General features: G+C 39.2%; 3 protein-coding genes across 3 annotated transcripts; 2 read left to right on the forward strand and 1 right to left on the reverse strand.

Moving 5' to 3' along the window:
- Positions 1-271: 271 nt before the first annotated feature.
- eif4ebp2 (eukaryotic translation initiation factor 4E binding protein 2) lies at positions 272-5,145 on the reverse strand. Its single transcript, XM_085296725.1, has 3 exons — positions 4,839-5,145; positions 2,487-2,666; positions 272-2,386 (listed from the first exon to the last, which is right to left on the reverse strand). The coding sequence occupies exons 1-3, from the start codon at positions 4,969-4,971 to the stop codon at positions 2,355-2,357; spliced, it is 345 nt and encodes a 114-aa protein (XP_085152851.1). The 5' UTR covers positions 4,972-5,145; the 3' UTR covers positions 272-2,354.
- Positions 5,146-7,559: 2,414 nt separating this feature from the next.
- ppa1b (inorganic pyrophosphatase 1b) lies at positions 7,560-13,068 on the forward strand. Its single transcript, XM_085296726.1, has 11 exons — positions 7,560-7,717; positions 8,480-8,544; positions 8,909-8,962; positions 11,231-11,350; positions 11,440-11,526; positions 11,647-11,773; positions 11,854-11,981; positions 12,191-12,276; positions 12,392-12,467; positions 12,578-12,617; positions 12,696-13,068. Exons 1-11 carry the CDS (start codon positions 7,657-7,659, stop codon positions 12,725-12,727), a joined length of 876 nt encoding a protein of 291 aa, XP_085152852.1. The 5' UTR covers positions 7,560-7,656; the 3' UTR covers positions 12,728-13,068.
- Positions 13,069-16,608: 3,540 nt separating this feature from the next.
- Positions 16,609-21,770, forward strand: sar1ab (secretion associated, Ras related GTPase 1Ab). Its single transcript, XM_085296727.1, has 7 exons — positions 16,609-16,711; positions 17,608-17,678; positions 18,661-18,780; positions 18,865-18,930; positions 19,043-19,146; positions 19,248-19,379; positions 20,634-21,770. Exons 2-7 carry the CDS (start codon positions 17,621-17,623, stop codon positions 20,748-20,750), a joined length of 597 nt encoding a protein of 198 aa, XP_085152853.1. The 5' UTR covers positions 16,609-16,711; positions 17,608-17,620; the 3' UTR covers positions 20,751-21,770.
- Positions 21,771-22,833: the final 1,063 nt, after the last annotated feature.

The raw sequence follows: 22,833 nt of genomic DNA on the forward strand, positions 1-22,833 counted from the left end.
CAATCAATTTACTTATGAACGTAAACACCAACAACACACCAAACACCATTTCTTTTTTTTTAAGAAAGTACGTTACATGCACTATTGTGTTAGATGGTAATAGGTGGTTGGCTAAACAACACTCAATGAATAAAAGACATAGGAAAATGTTTACAAGGGTGATCAGATAAGAAAGATCAACTTCAGCACACCTGTTTGCATGAGTGTGATTCTGCCTCTCCAAGTTGCCAAAACCACACACAAAGAAGAAAAATAAAGCCCCCAAAAAATCTTGTTTTTCCTTTGTTACAGAATTTTATTGATCTTGCAGCAACAGTGTCCACTGGCATTGGAGTCTCATTTAAAATAAACGTCATTTAAAAATCAGAACAAAAGATTACAGTAAAGTTGGTTTCAAATTTGTCTCTCAAAGCATAATATTAAGCCCTCTTTGTGAAACTGAAGTCACTGGAAAGAAATCTGCCGTGTAAATTATAATGCCGTAAAGACTTATCACGAAACATGGCCAGAATTAATAACGGCAAAAAGAAGAAAAAAAATAAAATATTCTGACAGACATCAGAGGTTCCAGTCTTACTGAGAAACAAACTTCATGTTGAGTCATTTACCGAATTCAGAGCTGCTACTTGGACAGAGTACAGTTAGCAGGTATGAATATGATTTGTGGTGTTAAAAAGAAAAAATATTATTTGAACATGAGTGTGCGGTACTCTCACATTGCCAACTTCAATATCCCATATTTACCATTGCACTTCAAAACTTCACAGCTGTTTGAGGATAGAAAAATGGCAAAGAAAATAAAAAGTATTCCTTTTGCTCAATTGCCAAGTACAATGTTACCTGTTCAATGTTGCAGTGAAAAAATAAACATCTGTTGGAAAGTACAAATTGATGACCAGGTATCTAGTTACTGCATTTCATGTAAAGTAAGGCATGGGCAGGCGTGACTCATGAGATGAACAAGGTAATCTAAAATGGGTTAAGGACACTGGGGGACAGATTTGTTGATTACAGCATCCATCAAGCCTGATGCAAACAGTTTGTTCTGGCTGCAATTCAACAGGCTTGACAGTGCCCATATCCAAACAAATTCACTCAGTACTAAGAAACCGTATTAAAAAATAAAATGCATATAAAACATCTGGACTATTTCAAGTTTTCCAAAATCTTGTATCGCACCAAAAACATCAGCAGGATATTAACCGTTTCCATGTTCTTCTAAATGTTTTTATCTGGTTTGGAAAGCTCCCAGCACATGGTGCCAAGTATCCTTCGATTTTATCAAATTATGAATGCAGAGCACCTGCCAACACAAGATCAAAGTGTAGTAAAAAAAAAAAAAAAAAAATAATAATTTTTTTGGCAGATGAGAAACATGAAAATAAAAATCACAGCGAGGCCACGGTCGTGATGAAATGAGTGGCTTTATATTGTTATACTGAAATGTAACTAAAATCAAAAGCTTGTTTGTCAGTTGCCAGGTTGAAACCTTACATAAGTGGGAAGTACAATCATTTTTTGATTAAAAACCGCTCAATCGCAGGCTAAAATTCATTTAAAAAAAACAAACAAAAAACAACAACAACAACAAACAAAAAAACAAACAAAAAAACAAAACAAAACATATCTTGGAAATTGGAAACTTGTGCACCCTTGTGTTGATAATGAAGAGTGAAGTCTTGGAATAGCATGAAATCTTCACCTAATTGAAAACACAGCATCCCTTTACAAACCATCACTGGAAACTAAAGAGTCCAACTGATGATGATAATAATAATAATAATAATAATAATAATAATAATAATAATAATAATAATAATAATAGACTGTGGGGCTTTTCAAGTAGTTTCAAAACAATTTAAAAAAAAAAAAAAAAAAAAAATCACTGAAATATCATGCTAACAAGGGTCTTCAAAACCAAAGACTGTGTGGAATTTCATATGTTTCGATTGATTCCGAGGCAAAGACTAAAAAGAAAAAATTTAAAAAATAACCACTTCCTCTCCCAATTAACGTGGATTATTTCCTGTTTTACGTCTCTGCTGGGGGACTCCCGAGAAATTGGACTAATTTGTTTGGGCATTCTGGGAGAAGCTCCCGTGTTGTGAAGTTAATTTGTACTGCAACTGGTAACCATGGAAATCTATTCAAATAAACCGAGTTTCCAGCAATGGCCAAACTGTACCTGTATGATAGACTGAATCCCCATGGTTTACACACATTACATCCAGCAGTGAGACAAAGAGCTAAAGAAGATGGCTGCCATGAGGGCTCACGACATTGGTTTCTACAAGCCAAGCCACTGGCACACGTGTTGCCAGGTTATTTCCTTTTGCTGGTGTGGTTCCAGTCGGTTAGATGTCCATTTCAAACTGAGCATCATCACCTTTAAAGCACAAAGAAAGGGGAACAGGACAAGTAGGTATTGAGATGTGTCTAGAAGAGGCAGATTAATTAATCAATATGTGGAACAGTGGATCTTTTACCAGTTGTAGGCTTCCCATCGTGGTTGTTGACGTGGTTGTTGGCTTCATTCTTCCGGTTCTCAGTCAGAACATTTAGACTGGTCACGCCAGGGATGACAGGCAGGTGAGCCGGTGGAGTCTGGGCAATGGGAGAATTGCGCCGATCCAGGAGGAACTTGCGGTCGTAGATGATCCGGGTTCCTGAAACGGGAAACATCAAGTTTCTGCTACCTTTCAAAGAGATGGTGAATATGGGTGCAGCTTAATTTGTTTAAAGGCAAAAGCCTGGTCTTCATCCACAGGGGCCAGATTCAACTATATGCAATAACATTAGTGAAGCCAACTTCCTGCACATATTTCCCCATTAGGTTCTGAGTTTCCCTGTACACACTATTGTCTAATAATTTCTGAATAAACGTACTAAAATCTGCAGTCTTGATGGCCATGGTGACATCACAGTATTTGCATTCGTGGCTGACTCAAGATGCAGTTTGACCTTTTTCCTCTTCTCCATAGCAGGCAAACACAGGTGAAACTAATAACATTAACATCAGCTTGTTCACAATAACGGCAGCACAGGTCAAGTTGATTTCATCAGCAGCACCTGTGTGACTGATCAAATCAGCTGAGCTTCTTCAAATTTTAGTTTCACTTCTTCCTCTCAGGCGTTTTCTTCCTGCTCCTAAGAAACCCCATCTATTCATTATTCTAGCCTAAAACTAAATGTGCATTTAGAGTGTAGTTGAGCAGTTTCATTTCACTGTAAACTGACTGTCCTTTTGTGGTTGTAATGCTTAATACAGACATTTCCTGTACAAACCGTTTGCTGATAATGAAAGAAAAACAGTGCTGTGTAATCCTGCGCACTGTTTTTTTTTTGGAGACCTATAATGTAAATGTTCCTCTCTTTGCCTGTATCTGTGCTAAAGTCCATAAATGCAATAAATGTTACAGTCTACACAAAAAGGTCCAGATATATTTTTGTAGTGCATCTTTGAGGTATTTTTGTTCGTTTCCCCAAAAATAATTAACACAATTCAGCAGCTACATACTGAATATAGAATACAGAAACAAAGTATCCAATATTGATAATATTGATATTAGGATCAAACCACCCACTTCTAGAAATGAATGCTTTAACAGAAAGTCTCTATGTAAGTACTATTACTATGCAGAATAAAGCATATCAGTGATGCCAGTCAGGCAGGAAAATTGTGTAAAATTGTCCTTATTGGAAAGGATCCTTTAGTGCGGGCATGTCAAACTCATTTTACATTGTGGGCCTCATTACAGCCCATTTTGATCTGAAATGGACCTGTGAAACTGCCCTTTCAGCAACTGAAAACAGTTCAACTACACATTTAATCTGCATTAAATATGAGAAAAATAAACAAATGCTCATTCTCAACAATACTTCTCTGTTTCTCTGCATGGTAAAGAAATGTTGCTGTAGTAAACGAAATAAATCTGTCAGCACAACTCTTTGGGCTTACATTGTAACAAATAAACGTGGAAATTTACAGAAGGTTCTGGTAGGCCCATACTGTGCTATAATTACAAAACCAAGTTTCTGTTCATTTACAGGACTTGTTTTACTGCAGACCTATTGTCAAAACATTTAATTCATTGTTTATCTGTTACTTAACCAATTGTACGTATACACTGACAAAGTGGAGATCTTTATGTGCAGAAAAAAACCTGTATAAAACTTATTAAAATACATTTAAAAGTCCAAAATTTATGCCCTCTTTCACATTTTCCATCGCCATCCAGTGGGCTGGATTGGAGTCTTTGCCGGGCCAATTCTGGCCCCTGGGCCTTATGTTTGGCAACCCTGCTTGAGTCCTTGTAGAAATCACATATCCAGTATTATGAACTGAAGCTAAAACATATGGAAGCTTGTTTCTGCCACTGAAAAACTAAATTTCTTGCGATCCATAAGTCAAAATATCGACTTAATAACTCATTTTGAAGTTAGTAACTTAATAAGTCAAAACTTCGACTTATGCATGAAAAAAAATCCCAGTGGTGAAAACGAGCTTCCACAGAGACACGCCTTTACCTGTAATCTAACGATCATCAGATTTCTGCTCACCACCGCTGGCAAATGTAACAAGTACACCTTTATACACAGTTTCAGGTAACGATGCACTAATGGAATCTCTGCGTTGCCAACGAGCCAATCAGGCAGCAGCTAGAGCGCACGGGGGCGGGGCTAAGCTTTGTTTTTGTTTTCATCTGGATGACAAGGCAGCCTAGGCCAACACTGCCAGGCACAGTTGAATCTTAGCTGAGACCACAAGCACCACCTCACTCCAAAAGTCCCCTCTTTCCCTACAAATCGACGACAAAGCAGGCGAGCTGCCCTCTCACCTCCAGGAGTGGTAGAGAATAAAGTGCCTCCGGGGGTGGTACAATAGTCATGAGGTAGCTGCGTTGTGTCGTTGATCAACACCGTCTTGGTCGGGATGGCCCTGCTCTCGCTAAGCTGACGACTGGTCGACATTTTTGTTTAGCGCTGATTTGGTGACAAATCCAGCAGCTACAGAAAACTGGGGTGTTTGTTTCCCGACGGACGGTGGAAACCCGGGCCGTTCCCCACTCTCGTATGTCTTCCCTAAAGCTTTCTTGTCTCTCCTTTCGTCCTCCCAGCCGTCAGCACCGTCCCCTCCCTCAGCAAGGCAGGAAGCACGACAAGCTGCGTCCGGATGTGAGGTCAGCCGTGCGAGGCGTCACTATCGGTTAAAACCTTTTTTTATACGTTAACAGGGAAACCTGTATGTTCTTCGGAAATCATGCATGCTGGCAAGAAATGGATGGACTTGTAGGTGTTTCTGTCATGCAACATAAAAAAACAAAAACAAATGGGGGGACATGGCTGTACATGCATGTAGAGTTTCCCCTTTCCTTGCTAAAAGTGAAAACATTATCTTTTATTTTATGAAAAAAGGGTTTAATAGCAGAATAGGAGGCGGTTATAATTAAAATTTATTAAATAATTATAATAATTCTTAAAACTGAGTTTGGTGTTGCTATAAAATATGTACACATCCACGTTAATTTATATTTTTAAGGTTTCTGAAGAGACAACTATGAGAAGGATGGCAGCAAACGTGAAAGGGAAGGTTTACAAGATGGTAGTGAGACGTGCTATGATGTATGGTTTGGAGATGTTAAAATATATATATTGGACAATAGGATGTTTATGATGGAGCTGGCAGGCAAGAGGAAAAGAGGACATCAATGAATCTTGTCCTCAGAAAAGATTCATGGATGTAGGGAAGGAGGACATGCAGAGGGTTGGTGTGATAGAGGGGGGTGCGAGGGAGATGATCTCCAAAACGAGCCATTGGAAGCTTTCTCATAGATGATCACTTTGGGATCATCTACTCCGCTTGCCTCAGAATTGAAGTGTAGTCGGAAGAGGGATTTTAAATCAACCTTTACAAAACACAGATATACCTTAAAGTTTCTGCGAGAATAGAAATAGAGAATAAAAGCTAGTAAAAGCAGTGTTTCTGGGTGCATCACTTGTTGGATGGAGGGCAGCTGGCAGCTGTATCTGGTCATAATGGGTCTGCTGTGTTAACCTCCTGGAGCTCAAAGCAGTGCAGAAGGTGTAGCGTCAGTGGTGAGCTGATCAAATGAATATGATTGTACGGTCACCTCTGAGCACTTATGTTGGCAGTTAGCTGAAAGCATTATCTACAGATCAAAACAAGTATAATGGCAAGGCACTTGGATCCAAAAAAGAAAGGGCAGAAAATGAACTGGACAGCAACAAGTGCAGGAAGCTGAAGCATGATTGACAACTGACAAGAAATAGTGGAAGGAGCTAAGAGTAGTTTGTAGTTATTCATGCAGTTTAGAGCTCCATGCCCAATCCTTTAGCTTAACTATGCACATTCTTGTATGATTCTTTTTCAAAAGAAAAGGTGATTCTCTATGTGTGCGTGTGTGTGATGCAAAGAGTTTCCATGTTTGAGAGTGTGTAATTTTGTGTTATATTGTGTTATAATTTTTGTCAACAGAGACCGGATGTCTGTAAACTAGACCAGACAGAGAACAAACTATAAATTCACAAACTATGCATCTGACGAGCCAGATCAAAATCAATGTACTGGCAAAATGCTTCTTGCACGGGTCTGCAGGGCGAGGCCATCTTGTTCCAGTTTGTCACCTGTAGATGGCATTACATGGATTCTCTGTTTCCCCCTTCCAGCAGGTTTATCGGAGAGGAGGCATGAAGTGAAAGTAGGAGATATATGATCATTAGAACCTGAGGTCATCAGTTCTTCCTGCAGGAGGCAATCAGCTAAAGACATTTTTTCCATCTCCTGACAGCAGAGAGGAAGAGATGCCTTCAGACACTGTGCAGGTGTTTTCGTTCAACGTCGACCTGTTTGTAAATTTATGCATGGCGAGGGATCCCCTGCTGTCTGCTTACTGGATTTGAGGCTATCACTTGCACTTTCCTCTTCAATTTTTTGTGCATATATTTGCATATTGTTATATTTGTTCAACCTGTGTTGTTCCTGCTTTGTTTGAGTTTGTTGATGGGCCTTTTTTCACATTTCACATTAATTCCACATTTAAGTGGAATTTGGAATACATATATTGAGAATCCAGATTTAGACTCTGTTATCAGGACTGTTCTGTCAGGGAACATTTTTCATAAACCACGAAAACAGACAGCTGACATCATTTAAACTCTTAAGTAAGTAACTAAAGCTTGCAAATGAGAAGAAAACCCTTAAGTTAGCAGGACTGTTTAAATATTTTAAATGAATTTGAGATGAACCCCATTTTCTTATCTTTATTTTTTGCACAATTTGAATATATTATGTCAATTTGTGAATCATATTGTCTTATATATGTTTTTTCCTCTTAGTTTTTGTATAAACTCTCAACCTATAGTACACATGTATCGTGGATAATGGATAATATTGTTAGCACTGATGTTCACAAATAAAGTTCTAGCTTGGTGGTTATTACTAGTAATGAAGTTCAATGGGAGAATTATTTTTTCTGTTGAAGCTAATATTTCCAATCGCCTATAAAGGCATCATTGGCTAAGTACGCATGCGCGGTGCCCTCGGTGACTGACAACGCAGCGCGAGAGCCCTGCGCAGACTCTTCCGACGCCATCCTTCACTCAAATCCAGCGTGAAACAGAAAGCCAAACGAAAACATGAGCTTCTCGGTAGAAGAGAGGGGAAACCCGAACTCCCTGAGCTACCGCTTGTTTTTCAGTAAGTAGGAAATAAGCACAAGTAATAACGTTTCGTCTTTATTCTCTACTTTTAGGACTTTCTTCAAATGCCACCGGCTAGTCGCAACCTCCCACGTGTCACTTATTCATTTGTTTTGCACGTTCCCTTCAGTCATATCAGTGAAGTGTGTGTATTTACATATATCCTTGCAGAAGGAATTAATAGAATGTTTTAAAACCGATAGTAAATCTCCTCTCGAGTCCAATAACCTGGCCTAACCGGTCCTTTAGGTTTTGCCCTGTGAAATAATGATGGATCTGGCATGAAGTGGCTATACCTGATCGGCGACCTACCTGTTTGTACATGGGAGAAGGAAGTTGCTTTTGTCTAACTTTCGCACGATGCTAAATTACCTGCAGGCATCATAAATCCTTGGAGCTGGTGGGACTACGCCCTCGTTGATTTATTACAACCCCCGCTCTTATTTATTGTGGGTCAAAGTGTATTTAGTAATTTCAGCAAGGGCTTTGACTGTCATCACATTATAATCTAGTGTTGTTGTTGTCTCACAGTTTACAGTTTTTATGGCTAGATTACTGCAGGTTTTTCATTAAAGCACGTTCATACCAGCTGCAGTAAAGAAGTAAGGACAAAATAAGCTCCGGTTAAGTATGCACGGCAGAGTCCAGCCTTTGCAAGCAGGGGCCTCCGAGCACGATATGAATGACTTCATTCAGGTGAATGCTGCGTGCAGTTGGTATTTGCCTGCCGTATTCATACAATGTTTAATCTTTGTTGCAGAAAATGCTGAAGGGAAGTACATCTCACCATTTCATGACATACCTATGTATGCTGACGAAGGCCAGGTAAGCCACCTTGTTACGTGTGTAAATATTTGTGCATTTATAAGATCAGCCCTCAAGATAAATTTCCCCTGCAGCACAGGCAGTGATGTTCAGCTGCTTTTTTTTTCTGTAGTAGTGAGCCAATAATCGATTTGCAAGGCAGTGGCCTTTACTCCATGTCCTCAGTGCTGTGTCAATACCTTTTGTGATTACTGTAGATTATTTATCTTATCTGCCAGCAGCAGTTAATTGAAGCAATACCTGAGCATGAGCTTGAATGGATGATAAAAAGTTTAGAATTGTCTCGCTTAAGTATGAATGAAAAAAAACAAACTTAAAATAACTTAAAGACAGTTCAATAGATTTCTTTCTCTCTGTTTTTCAGAACATCTTTCACATGGTTGTTGAAGTGCCAAGATGGACAAATGCAAAAATGGAGGTAAGACTGGTGCTGCGCAAAATGCATTCTTTCTGAAGGTGCAGTTGATTGACACAAGAAGGAAAACAAACAAAAAATATCTATACTTTTGAGGTGTTTTCACTTACTGAGTGCAGCCCTGACATCGGTGTGTGTGAGAATGCAGATAAGATATTACGTGCTTTTTAGTCTAGTACAAAGTCTGTGCAATACCTGTTGGAACCAATAGAATAGTGCAGGTAATAGTCCAGCCGATATAATTTTTCCATTAGTAGACTCCTGTTCTTTGTGAGAAGGGGCAACTTCAGTTCTCCCTTGACAAGGACAGTGGGAGAAATGTTTTGTCACTCAAGTCTCGAGACTGAAGATTGCTCCATAGCGATATTTAGGGCTCATTACCAGTTATCACAATCATTTGATTGCAGTTCTTGTTACCAATGGTGGCACTATCAGTTATGAGGTTTAGGTGGTGATTACTTTTTCTCACAGGGCCATGTAGGTTTGGATAGCTTTGTTCCCTTAATAGATGAAATCATTCAAAAACTGCATTTTGTAATTACTCAGCTTATCATTGTCTAATAATCACATTTATTTGATGATCTGAAAAATGAAGATGTGACAAATATGCAAAAGGAGAAAAGAAATCAGGAAAGAGGTTTTTTTTTTTCACTGCATCACTTGTAGTTTACTTGTTAATTTTCTGTGCTAGTCATTTCAATACAGTAACTAGAAAAATTTGCATTTCCTGCGAAAATGCTGTGTGGATACCTTAACGCTGAAGATGTCTGCTGAAAAAAGCTGAAAAAGTTGAAGAAAAAAAAAACGTTGCCCTGAGCAGGATTCGAACCTGGCCCTTCTGGTCTCAAGGCAGCTACTCATCTCACTGAGCCAAACTCATTCTCACAAAGAAGAGGTGGAGAGACTGACAATTCTGCTGAAATGAGCAGAAGCTGCTGAGAATTGTGCTGATAAGAGGTGAAAAGGCTAAAAATTTTGCAGAAAAGAGGTGAATCAGTAGAATTTCTGCTGAAAAGAGGTAAAGAAGCAAAAAGATGCGCTGAAAAGAGATGAATCAGCAGAATTTCTGCTCAAAATAGTTTTTTTTTTTCTTCTGAAAACGGCTGAGATTTGTGCTAATAAGAGGTGAAAAGGCTGAAAATTTTGCAGAAGAGGTGAATCAGCAGAAGTTCTGCTGAAAAGAGGTTTTTGCTGAAAACAGCTGAAAAAGCTGAAATTTGTGTTGAAAAGAGTTAAATAAGTTGAATTGGTAACTGAAAGAAATGTTGCCATAAGCGGGATTTGAACCCAGGCCTCCCAGTCTGAGAACGGATGCTCATCTCACTGAGCTAAAACACAGGTCAACCCGGCAAGGAAAATCAGTGAGGCCACTGATAATATGGCAGAAATGGGCAAAAAAAATTCAATATCTCAAAAAGTATAGAAGTTATGAGCACCAAAAGTCATAGCTGGAAAGAGCAGAATTCTTTAAGATTTGAACGGTGAAAATGGCACAAAAACTGCGGGAGTAGTTAAGCGCCGAAAAACGTACGGAAGCAACTTGAAGATGAAGAAAAGATAAAGAATAAAGAGAAACAGGAACTCAATGAGCTGCTTCATAATATGAGACTGCAACAGTATCTGTGATGTAGTCTGTGACAGTGCTGTAAATGTTTGTGCGCTCACTCCACTGTGACAGTGTGAAGTCATTGTTGCTGCACTGTTATATTTTTCCACTTGCCAAATGTTTGAGTGTTACGATCGCTGTAATTTCTGCCGTTAAAACGTTTTTCCCTTGGGCTAGAGATGTGAGCGCATCTCTAATGAGCTCCACCGCGGACATTATCTGTGCACCAGTTAATCTGTAGCATTTCATTAACTTGCTGTCATTCAGCATTTACAGAATATTTCCCCTACATCTTTATTTGCCAGCTGCTTTCTTCTGTTCCCTGCAGAAGAATCTCCTAAGCCTCTTGAAAGTCGCCCTCATTACTCCAGATTTTCACCACAGGAATCTTGTCTTGGGGAAAATTTAATCTTAAATGCTGAGTGTTGTCATCATTAGTTACTTTTTGCACTGTGATGAACTCTCTGAATTCTGCATCAGATCTTGGAAGATTTGGTTTGAGCTTATTCCACAGTGTATTTACTGTGGCTAATGCATTGTTTCCCAATTTTGATAGTTGTATGAAGAATTATTGTTTCTAGCTGTGCATGTAACATTAAGTTACAAGTGCATGCCATTTACCAGGAATGAACTTAATATTAACTGCATTAAAAAATTTCTTTCAGATTGCTACAAAAGACCTCTTGAATCCAATAAAGCAGGACGTTAAGAAGGGCAAGCTGCGCTATGTTGCCAATGTTTTCCCACATAAAGGCTACATATGGAACTACGGAGCCATTCCTCAGGTCAGTATTTTGTTCAAAAGAGCTGAAGTATCCACATTAGTAGATTGCTTGAACAGTGAGTGATTTAACTTCCTGCTTTCATGTCTTAGACGTGGGAAGATCCGGCACATAAAGATGGAGACACTGGCTGCTGCGGTGACAATGATCCCATAGATGTCTGTGAGATCGGCAGTAAGGTGCAGCGCACGCTGATGATTTTGTGATTGTGTTTCATTTCATAAATGAATAATACTGCCAATTATGTGATTTCTTCTTTGTTACTGAAAATTAACCACGAGCTGGAATGTCCTGTGTAGGTGTGCTCCCGTGGTGAAGTAATCAAAGTGAAAGTCCTTGGCATCCTGGCCATGATCGACGAGGGTGAAACAGATTGGAAAGTGATTGCAATCAATGTTGATGACCCCGAGGCCAGCGAGTTTAACAGTAAGTGCCTCAGATTTCTCAGTTTTCGTTTTTCTGCATTAGCGTCATGAACTTATGACGACGATGTTGTCCATCATTAGACATCGGTGATGTCCGGCGCCTGAAACCTGGCTACCTGGAGGCCACAGTCGAATGGTTCAGGAGGTACAAAGTACCAGATGGGAAACCAGAAAACCAGTTTGCTTTCAATGAGGAGTTCAAAGACAAGGTCTCCACCTAACATCTCATTTAGCCAACCAGTCATTTTTTAAACACTTTGTCAGCATTTCCTTCTTTGTCAAACTCAGCATTCAGTTATAAAACAGTTCAAGGAACTGTCAAATTAGTTCCTGCATGTTCAGTTATAAAAGCTTTGATTACTTTATAATTACTATTAAAAGTCCTACACTCATATGTAGTTGCTGTTTTATGTTTCAGGACTTTGCCATTGAAGTAATCAAGAGCACTCACAACTTTTGGAAAGCCCTCATTTCCCAAAAGGCTAGCGCTGGTGAACTGAACTGGTAAACTCTGACTTTTATCAGCTGCTTTTAGAAGAAATGCAAACTTGCAGCCAATAATTTCTTGAATATAAGTAGTCATACTTACTATAAATCTCTATATTATCAAACAAAACAGCAAAAACACATGTGTCTCAGCTGGCGACAGCCCTTTCTGCTGCTCTGCAGATGAGGCTACTGCTGCTGTTGGTGAGGTAAGACTTCTATCCCTGCCAGATTTTGCAATATAACATCAGAAATTTCAAATTTGGGTCTCTTTGATGGATGTTTCTTTCTTTCTTTCTATTTTTTTTTCTTTCTAAAGACATGCCCGTGTGGAAAAGAAGACCCTGTCCCCTCGTCAGGTAACATTTCATATAATTGTTATGATTCTGAGGTTGAGTGTTCAGATGTGAGATTTACACGGTTGTTTTCATTCGCAGTTGATAAATGGTTCTACTATGAGAGGAAGTAAAAGAGGACCTTCTTCAAGTGGACCAGGAGGAAAGTTCATCTCTCACAGGAATATTTGAAGACCTACTTGGATTAGGAACCAATGGGATTATGGGTGGTGGGGTCTGGGTTTACCCATCTCCTTGTAGATGGAGAAGAATAGCGATACTATTGATTAATAGTAATGATACTGTAGAGAAAGAGAGCACTTATGTCATGACCAATGATTTTTCGCTTATTTAAAAAAAAAAAAAAGTAATCTCTTTGCAGATGTGCTGTAATGAACAAAGTGCAGGCACTGTGCCTAGTAGATGCGCGTGTCCTGTCTGAGACCGAACTGCTTTAATAAAGCTTCTGAACGTGTGAGTTTGAGTGGAGTCATTAGTATTTAGTTTAGACCAGTGGTTCTCAAACTGTAGGGTGTTATAGTCACCTGATGATCATGGAAAGATGGAGCTGACACAATCAGTTTTTTAAAATTTTCATTTATTTATTTTTTAAGAGTACTGCTTTTCTTTTTCTTTTTTAAAAAAAAAAAAAAATTGGGATCTGGCTTCTGAAGCGATGTAACAGAAAAGATTGAGAACGACTGGTTTAGAACATGGGCTTTATTGTTATTTATGTTTATATGCAATAACTGGGCATGCCACCACATCACATAGGTGCTCTATTGGATTGAAATCGGTTGATGGTGGAGTTAACTCGTTAACTCATTTTCGTGTTTAAGATTATTTGAACTTCGTGATGTGGTGGGTTATCCCGTTGGAAGCATCAGAAGATGGCAGCTTCCAACAGGGTACACCGTGGTCATTAAAGGATGGATGTGGTCAGCTACAATATTCAGGTAGGCTGTGGTGTTTAAATGATGCTCAATTGGCATGAAATAGCTGCACCCTTTTTTTTTTTTTTTTTTTACATCACAGCCAAAAGCCTGATGCTTTGACACCAGGGAGAACAGATCCATGCTTTCATATTTATGCCAAATTGTAACCCTAAAATCCAAATGTTGCAGCAGAAATTGAGGCAGAAAGCAAAGTAAAAGCCCAAACAAAAGTCTTCGGCCCCCTTGAACTTTCCACATTTTGTCACATTGCAGCCGCAAACATGAATCAATTTTGTTGGAATTCCACGTGAAAGACCAATACAAAGTGCTGTGCACGTGAGAAGTGGAACAAAAGTCATACATGATTCAAAACATTTTTTACAAATAAATAACTGCAAAGTGGAGTGTGCGTAATTATTCAGCCCCCTTTGGTCTCAGTGCAGTCAGTTGCCCATAGACATTGTCTGATGAGTGCTAATGACTAAGTAGAGTGCACCTATGTGTAATCTAATGTTAGTACAAATACAGCTGCTCTGTGACGGCCTCAGGTTGTCTAAGAGAATACTGGGAGCAGCAACACCATGAAGTCCAAAGAACACACCAGACAGGTCAGAGATAAAGTTATTGAGAAATTTAAAGCAGGCTTAGGCTACAAAAAGATTTCCTGAGCCTTAAACATCCCACGGAGCACTGTTCAAGCGATCAGTCAGAAATGGAAGGAGTATGGCACAACTGTAAACCTACCAAGACAAGGCCGTCCACCTAAACTCACTGGCCGAACAAGGAGAGCGCTGATCAGAAATGCAGCCAAGAGGCCCATGGTGACTCTGGACGAGCTGCAGAGATCTACAGCTCAGGTGGGGGAAGAAAGAAGAAGCAAGAAGAAAGCCATTGTTAACAGAAAACCATAAGAAGTGCCATTTGCAGTTTGCCACAAGTCATGTGGGGGACACAGCAAATGTGGAAGAAGCTGCCCTGGTCAGATGAGACCAAAATGCAAAACGCTATGTGTGGCGGAAAACTAACACTGCACATTACATTGAAAAACACCATCCCCACTGTCAAATATGGTGGTGGCAGCATCATGCTCTGGGGGTGCTTCTCTTCAGCAGGGACAAGGAAGCTGGTCAGAGTTGATGGGAAGATGGATGTAGCCAAATACAGGGCAATCTTGGAAGAAAACCTCTTGGAGTGTGCAAAAGACTTGAGACTGGGGCGGAGGTTCACCTTCCAGCAGGACAATGACCCTAAACACAAAGCCAGAGCAACAATGGAACGGTTTAAAACAAAACACATCCATGTGTTAGACTGGCCCAGTCAAAGTCCAGATCTAAATCCAATCGAGAATCTGTGGCAAGGTCTGAAAACTGCTGTTCACAAGCACTGTCCATCTAATCTAACTGAGCTGGAGCTGTTTTGCAAAGAAGAATGGGCAAAGATTTCAGTCTCTACACAGCAAAATCTCCAGTGTTAAATTAACACTAGAGAGTGTCTATATGGGTCCACTCCTCTGAGTGTTAAATACAACACTGTTGAGTGTTAAATTAACACTTTTGACAGTGTTATATGTTTAAAAGTAACCTAGTCAGTTTTGAAGATTAACAAAGACTAACACTGAGCAGTGCTGATTTTCTAACACTGGAAAATAACTCAAAATGTTAGAAATATTCCAGTGTTAGAAAATCAGCACTGCTCAGTGTTAGTCTTTGTTAATCTTCAAAACTGACTAGGTTACTTTTAAACATATAACACTGTCAAAAGTGTTAATTTAACACCCAACAGTGTTGTATTTAACACTCAGAGGAGTGGACCCATATAGACACTCTCCAGTGTTAATTTAACACTGGATGTGCAAAGCTGGTAGAGACATACCCTAAAAGACTGGCAGTTGTAATTGCAGCAAAAGGTGGTTGTACAAAGTATTTACTCAGGGGGCTGAATAATTACGCACACCATACTTTTCAGTTATTTATTTGTGAAAAATGTTTGGAATCACGTATAATTTTGGTTCCACTTCTCACGTGTACACCACTTTGTATTGGTCTTCCACGTGGAATTCCAATACAATTGATTCATATTTGTGGCTGTAATGTGACAAAATGTGGAAAAGTCCAATTGGGCCGAATACTTTTGCAAGCACCTGTACATGTACCGAACAAAATACCCAGTGAGTTTAAAAAAAAAACAAAAAACAAAACTAAGTTGAATCAATATATTAGTTTTAAGGGAAATGACGTTTGCTGATACTTTGGAACTGGACTTATTTTGATTACTTTAATTTCTTTCATTTAAAAAAAATATTAGTGATTTTAAAAAGTGTTATTTGGCAAGAAAAAGTTTGAGAACTAGTTCAGAACAGACTAAACTCTCATGGTTGTAATGCTGCCACCTAGTGATCACAGCCCTCATCGCCTTCACTTTTTGCTTTAACTACTATATTCTCTGAGAACCGAGGAAAAATGAATCTTCCCATTGAACTTTTTTGTAATTTTCCTTCCTCTTTAGCGTTAAAAGAGGCCACTCAAACACATGAGATATTAATGGAAAGCCCTCTATTTAGTACATCGGGACTTAGTAGGGTAGCTCAAATAAGTAAAAAGATATTGATCAAAAACAAATGTCCATTACAGAGGACATAAAATAATAAGCTGGTTCTATATATTAAATTTAGATCCCGAGGCCCAGTTTTTGTAGCCCAAAGTTATACTAAGAGGCGATTGTGTCTCCTTTATTTTTCTGTTCCTAGTATGAAAACTGTATAATGTCTGGGTAATTTAATTTTTTTTAAATAGAAATAATTATTAAAATGTAATTACGTTGATACTATGTATGTCGGAAAGTTACACCGAAAATGTAGAAAGATAGTGGCATGACCAGTATCCCCCCCCCCAAACTAAAAGTAAACTACAGTCAGTAGTGTTAAAAAGCAAATTAAGTTCTAAGTTCTTAAAACACATTTTAAATTAATGTTTTCAGGACCGTTTGAAGTGTACTTTAAATATTTTTTTTTTATTGTTATTAAAAAACTAACAAACAAAAAACCCAGCATGCGCACTTCTTACCTTGGTGTGTTGGTAGCCATCCCGGTGACGTACTTCCGGTTAACTGTCAAAGTTGGAGGCTTTGAGAAGGAAAAAAAAACCAACAACGGACGAGTTCAGTTCACTAACACTGCTGACCAAGGTAACGCTGCAAATGATGTATTAAGTTGGCTTTGTTGGGGTTTAAACTTTTCCATTCAAGACTGCTTGTTGAAACCATTTGCCGACATCATAAAGTTCGAGGACTGGACACTGTGGATCCCTCCGCGCGCTCGTGTTTATTAAATTTACCGTTGTTTATTAAAGCTGACGTCGGTACCGCGGAGCTGCACGTGATAAGCTAGACAGTAGTAGTGATTTCACTAGAACGAGCGTTTATAAAGAGTAGTGAGCTAGTGGTGATTTCTGCTTTTAGCCGTGTTTACTTGTTTTGGAGTGCTGATTTGGTCATTTCATCACTAAAACGGCAAACCAAAGTTTGTGAACAGTGCCTACAGTGCCACAGCTGTAAATCCACAGATGAAGCAGTTAAGTGCCACGCTGACATTTAAGTGACCCTGTGAAAACATTGTATAATAAAGGCATTAACAATTGGGTAATTTCTCAGAGCCCACAGGCCTCACTATTCACTTTAAGTTCACCCAGTGACAGGTGTTTGTGTGTCATTGAGCGAAGGCAGGGGGAGACTACCAAGATCAAGTGTCGTTGTCGCAACCCTCACAAAAATAGTCAGGGGACGATCACTGTGAGCGAGCGAGACAGCTCCCAGATCAAACCAGCGTCTGAAAAATCACTGAAGGCTGTTTCCTTTCAAGCTTTAAAACTTGTGTGATTACACGGAGCTTACACATACCAGCAGAGTAATCCACGCAGGGTCAAGAATAATGATTAACAATGCGCTTTAGTGCTAGATGACAGCTTTTTGCAGTAGTTTAAAAAAAGGGTTCTTTTTTTTCATTTACAGACTTTATGACTGGTATCTTATGTACATCACTGTCCTTCATGTGTCATAATTAACTTCAGCTTTCTGTCTTTCAGGAAGCCATCAGAAATGTCTTTTCTATTTGATTGGATCTACAGGGGCTTCAGCAGTGTCTTGCAACTATTAGGTGTTGAAATAAATTTCCACATTTTCATCCATTATCATCCAACATTTGCCATTTATCTGAGGCTGAATTGTGGGTGTGGTAGGCTAAGTAGAGACCTCCCTCTCTCTTGCCTTTTCCGCCTGCTTTTCCAGAAAGGACTCTAAGGTGGCCTGAAGCCAGACAAGAAATGTAATCTCTTTAGCGTAACCTGGGTCTGCCCCTGGGTTTCCTGATAGAACATACCCTGAACACCTCACCTAGGACGCACCTGGGAGACATTCAGGTCAGATTTCTGAACCACCCCAAATGTCCTTTTTCAATATGGCGGTGTAGCAGCTCTACTCTGAGACACCTTTCGGAGGAAGCCAATTTCTGCCGAGTCTCGAGCTGAGTGTCGTCCCAGCTGCTTCACACTCATCTGCAAACCGCTTCAGAGTAAGGTGGAGGTCATGGCTCTATGTTCAGATGAGATCCTGAGACCACCAAACCCTCCACCCCTTGGCTAGATATCCCATAAAAATAAGTCCATAAAAATCATTAACATACCTGATAAGAAAGGGCAGCCCTAGTGGAGTCCAGTATCTGCATATAGCTGGCAATGGAAACCATCATACGAAGACCCTGTAACAACAAGGACCCAGTCCTCCTGTGCCCCCACCACAGGAAACCCAGAGAGAAGCAGCTAAATACCAAGTCTCAAGTCTCCAAGTCCAGTCTAAAGTCTATGTAAACTAGTTTGGTCCCACGCACGCACCCTCAAATATCCTTGAGAGGATATAAAGCACCGATATTGTTGTTTTACAAAATGGTAACTTGGAGGTAGTAACTAGACAGTTTGAAGTAAATTCGAGCCTGAATACTAACAAATATCCAGATTTTCACTTTGTTTTTGGCATTCGCTCTATTTCTATAAAACATATACCAGCCAGTTCTATTCTGGCTCCCAGTTCTCCTGCCCAAGACTTCTTTTAAACCCATCAATTTGACTTCTTTCTGCTATCAGGGTTGTACAAGAAGACTGGGAAGATGGTTTTTCTTGGACTAGACAATGCTGGAAAAACAACGCTCCTGCAGATGCTCAGGGATGACAGGCTGGGACAGCACATGCCGACGCTATACCCAAGTAGATTTTTACTTGTCACATCAGGAATTAGCCATGTGTGTCTTGCTTCACTGCTTATCCTAAAATCAAACCTCTCTTCCCCAGCATCCGAGGAGCTGACAATAGCTGGAATGACTTTTACGACATTTGACCTTGGAGGTCATACGCAAGGTGGGAGTAAAAAAAAAAGTGATTCTCAATCTTATTTTTGAGCTTTTTAAAATATTATTGATGTATTTGTTGAGGTGTTGCATAAAAATACTGAAAATGTGTGTCTTTACAGCACGAAGGATCTGGAAGAACTACTTCCCAGCCATAAACGGTATCGTGTACATGGTGGATTGTGCTGACCATATGCGACTAGCAGAAGCAAAAGTTGAACTGGATGTGAGTTATTTGTACTGATGTCAACACAGACAGCTGCCCATAGCTGCCACTGATAGGAATGATCTGTATGATATGTCTGATATGACACTTCTTTTGTGTAGGCCATGTTAACAGATGAAACCATTGCAAACATCCCCATTCTAATCCTGGGCAATAAGATAGACCGTCCAGAGGCCATCAGTGAGGATGCACTCAGGGCAGTACTTGGTCTTCAGGGGCATACAACTGGAAAGGTTTGTACAAGAAATGTGGGATTAAATGATGATGTGACGTCTGGCAAGAGCATTAGAGTCATATGGTGTTGATATTTTCTAAACCATAAACTGTATTTAAAAGGTTAACGTAGCCTCTGGAAAAGTGAAACCTGTTCAAAGTACTTCAAATCTGCATTCTTTTTAATGGCCAGCAGGAGGCGACACCTCTGGTGGGGAAAAAGCAGTCAGATTGTATAGACATATATTAGAAAGTGCTGCTCACTTGATCTTTGACCTCACTAAATACTTTCCTGGTGTCTTTACAGTCTGAGTTCTCATTTCATAACTTACTGAATAGAACATGATGTTCTTTTGTAAAGTATGGTCCCTTTTGGAATAGAATAAAATACAAGATAAAGCTGGCTACGCTCTAGTAGCAGCTTAGTGTTTCACAGTCAAATCTAACTTTTGCTTGTTACATCCAGTTTAAAAAAAATAAAATAATAATCAAGATGTGGCAGCCAGAATGTCTAACTGAAGGCTTCAAAACAGCACTTAAAAGAAAATAAAAGGCGATGTCACAATGCCTATATCAATTTCTTACTGTTTGTACATGTTACTGTGTTGGAAAGACTAAAACAATCATAGCAACAGTACTTAGAGACAGTCTTCTTACTAGGCTTTTAAGACTTCAATAAATAGGACCGAGCTATTTGACATGGTGTGTTATCCTGCTGGAAGCTGCCGTCAGAAGCTGGGTATACTGTGGTCACAGTGGCTACCCACTTACTTTTCAGGAGCCAGATCGCAGATGGGTGGACTCAGCAGTCAGCCAGCCAACAATATAAAATCTGGTGATGACCTGCTGAGTCTCAGTGTATGCATTGAGTGGTGATCACATTATAAATATATAGATATTTGGATTACTGAGCAGTTCAGGGATACCTAACAAATTGGCTGGTTAGTGTATGTGCATTCTTTTTAGTTGTCTGTGCAACAAGCCCAAATCGACCCTAAGAAGAAAAGACTTAAGGAAACCGCTGCCCCACAACGATATTTTACTGCAGTTAAATTTTTTGTATAAATCTGAGACATCATTTCTGGTTCAAGACCTAAGCGTCGGTTTATTGATCCATGCTGACGAGTCAGGGAAAACCTTTTCTAATAGAGCTTAAAGCACGGTTAAAGTTTAAGATGTGCGTTGTATTTGTTCAGTGTTCATGGGCAAGGTTGCTGGATGGAGTTGTAGATTTAAAGCTGTTCTTTTTGATGTGTATTTTTGTTTCTTTTCAGGGCAAAGTGCCGCTGAAGGAGCTGAATTTGAGGCCAATGGAGGTGTTCATGTGCAGTGTGCTGAAGCGACAGGGATATGGAGACGGTTTTCGCTGGCTTGCCCAGTATATCGATTGATTGACATTTTTATAATAGCCTTAACCAGATTTGTTCCACACAAAACTACCTGCAGTAGAGAGATTTTATTAAATATGCTAGTACAAAATATGTTTTGTATTTAAAAGCCCAGCATTATTCATCTGTTTGAAGAATTCTGTATTTTATCTCAGTCGTACCGCAGCAAGTCAAAGATAAGTTATGAATCATTGGCCTGTATTATTCAGACTGAGTGTGGAGAAAAGCTCCATGCTGTGGTTCTTCTACCTTTACCTAAAGCCTGTAGGGAATTGTTTCTGCCGTGTAGGACATGCCATGGCTGTGAACTTGTTTCAGACCCGGGTGTATTTTTGGCTGCTGGTGTTGGCTTACAGTGAAGGTCAGTGTAGTTAACACTGTGTGCTTAGAGCAGCTCTTCTTTGATAGAGGATGAAACATTTTTGTTGGCACGTATGCACATTATTTATTCTGTTTTATTTTTTTTCTTTCAATTGATCGTTTTCAAAAACAACTTTTTTTTTCTTCCTAGAAAGTGCTGCAAAAATGTGTTGCTGTAATTGTTAAACTCAACTTGCAAGCCTACCTCGGAGGATGCTGACAGTTCTTGTGATAGTATGTTTATTTTAAGGTTTACATTTAGGTTTACAAACACGGCCACTAACATTAATGTTACCACAAGTGCACTGACTGACTTTTTGCCTATACTAGATATTTACGCCAGCCAAACACACCGATAGGTGACTGCACTGAAAAGACTTGAGTACTTTGTGATTGGTTGCTGCTAACAGTACGCAGTGATTTATGAGAGTACTTGGGTGGTGATTAGCAAAAAAAGCTTATACAGTATTTTTGGATAAAATTATCTTAAAACATTATAAAATATTTTATAAGAGTGTATTTATATTTTGCAATAAATAACTGGCCTGTCTGTTACTTCGCATTCTTAATGCTTGATATATCTCATACAAAAAAGATGTCATGTTCTTGTTGGGTGTGTTGTGCAATATTTTAGCAAAATAAATATATTTGGTAACTCTTTAAACCTTGTTTAAGATATTTTAATTCATTTTTGGTTCATCCACCAAAGGAACATCCATCTATCTATTGATCCATTCACATTCACAACACTTATTAGTCCTCCTTGAACAGGAATGTCAAACTTATTGAGCTTTAGTGGGGTGGACCAGTGAAAGGCTCCTTTCTGTCAGTGTAAAGAACTACACACGTAATACTGTATAATTATGGAAGGTTCCTGTGGTGGAACTTCAAGGTTTCTGTTAGTTAATTGTTTTTCTATTACTTTGGTAATAAAGAGGTCTTTATTAGTGGGGACAGCTGTAAAACCTATAAAAATACAGTTAAAAATCTAAAATCCGAACCTTATGATATTGTGGAAGAATTTCTTAAATTTATGTATTATTCACATTATTTTATTGTATAATGCCTTTCTGCAACTAGATTTTAGCATTTCTCAGTGTCTCTCACACTCATACTCTGATGGTCGTCTGCCCCGTGATGATGGCTGCTCTCACCAAGCTTCATTCTGTCTGTTTTTATTAAATCCAGTTCTAGAGCATTAAGGGCTAACACAGACAGACGACCCATCACATTCACATCGGTCAACTTAGAATCACCAATGATCCTAAATGAAAACTTTTGGGCTGCAAAAGTACCTGAGGAGAAAAATGCCTCACCTTTCACCTTTGATTTCCAGGTAAAGACCCCCCCCCCCCCCCCCCCACACACACACACACACACACACAAAACAAACAAAAACAAAACAAATCAGGTCAGTCCGATTAAAAATGTCTTTATGTCTTTTCCAAGTGTGATAGAATAGAAAGGATATTTTAAGTGACCCAAAAAGGACTGTATTGATTACACAGTAGAACACAGAGTCATAAACGGGCAAAAAAGTTTTTTATTTATTTTATATAAAACTCCATATCAAATGCAGTTGACTTCAGCCTATATGCTGATAACAGCAAAGATATTATACATAAAAACCACACATAAAACATCGTAAAACGTAAATAAACTTCTAATCGGGATATAGGAACGCCCTCTAGTTTCCTTGTTTACCATTGGCTAGAAGGTGTTTGCT

The sequence above is a fragment of the Mchenga conophoros genome, linkage group LG13 (genome assembly GCF_057382185.1).
Source record: "Mchenga conophoros isolate Kocher_MC1m ecotype Shallow Benthic linkage group LG13, M_conophoros_male_GT1.1, whole genome shotgun sequence".
NCBI classification, from domain to species: domain Eukaryota; kingdom Metazoa; phylum Chordata; class Actinopteri; order Cichliformes; family Cichlidae; genus Mchenga; species Mchenga conophoros.

What these genes read in the sequence shown, in the direction of transcription:
- eif4ebp2 (XM_085296725.1), bottom strand. Translation starts at nt 4,971, where the DNA reads ATGTCGACCAGTCGTCAGCTTAGCGAGAGCAGGGCCATCCCGACCAAG. An exon ending in ATTCTCTACCACTCCTGGAG is followed by an intron (nt 2,667 to 4,838) that starts GTGAGAGGGCAG and finishes TTCCCGTTTCAG; the next exon opens with GAACCCGGATCATCTACGAC. An exon ending in CGATGGGAAGCCTACAACTG is followed by an intron (nt 2,387 to 2,486) that starts GTAAAAGATCCA and finishes TGTGCTTTAAAG; the next exon opens with GTGATGATGCTCAGTTTGAA.
- ppa1b (XM_085296726.1), top strand. Translation starts at nt 7,657, where the DNA reads ATGAGCTTCTCGGTAGAAGAGAGGGGAAACCCGAACTCCCTGAGCTAC. An exon ending in GGACAAATGCAAAAATGGAG is followed by an intron (nt 8,963 to 11,230) that starts GTAAGACTGGTG and finishes AATTTCTTTCAG; the next exon opens with ATTGCTACAAAAGACCTCTT. An exon ending in ATGAGGAGTTCAAAGACAAG is followed by an intron (nt 11,982 to 12,190) that starts GTCTCCACCTAA and finishes TTTATGTTTCAG; the next exon opens with GACTTTGCCATTGAAGTAAT.
- sar1ab (XM_085296727.1), top strand. Translation starts at nt 17,621, where the DNA reads ATGTCTTTTCTATTTGATTGGATCTACAGGGGCTTCAGCAGTGTCTTG. An exon ending in AAGCAAAAGTTGAACTGGAT is followed by an intron (nt 19,147 to 19,247) that starts GTGAGTTATTTG and finishes TCTTTTGTGTAG; the next exon opens with GCCATGTTAACAGATGAAAC. An exon ending in AGGGGCATACAACTGGAAAG is followed by an intron (nt 19,380 to 20,633) that starts GTTTGTACAAGA and finishes GTTTCTTTTCAG; the next exon opens with GGCAAAGTGCCGCTGAAGGA.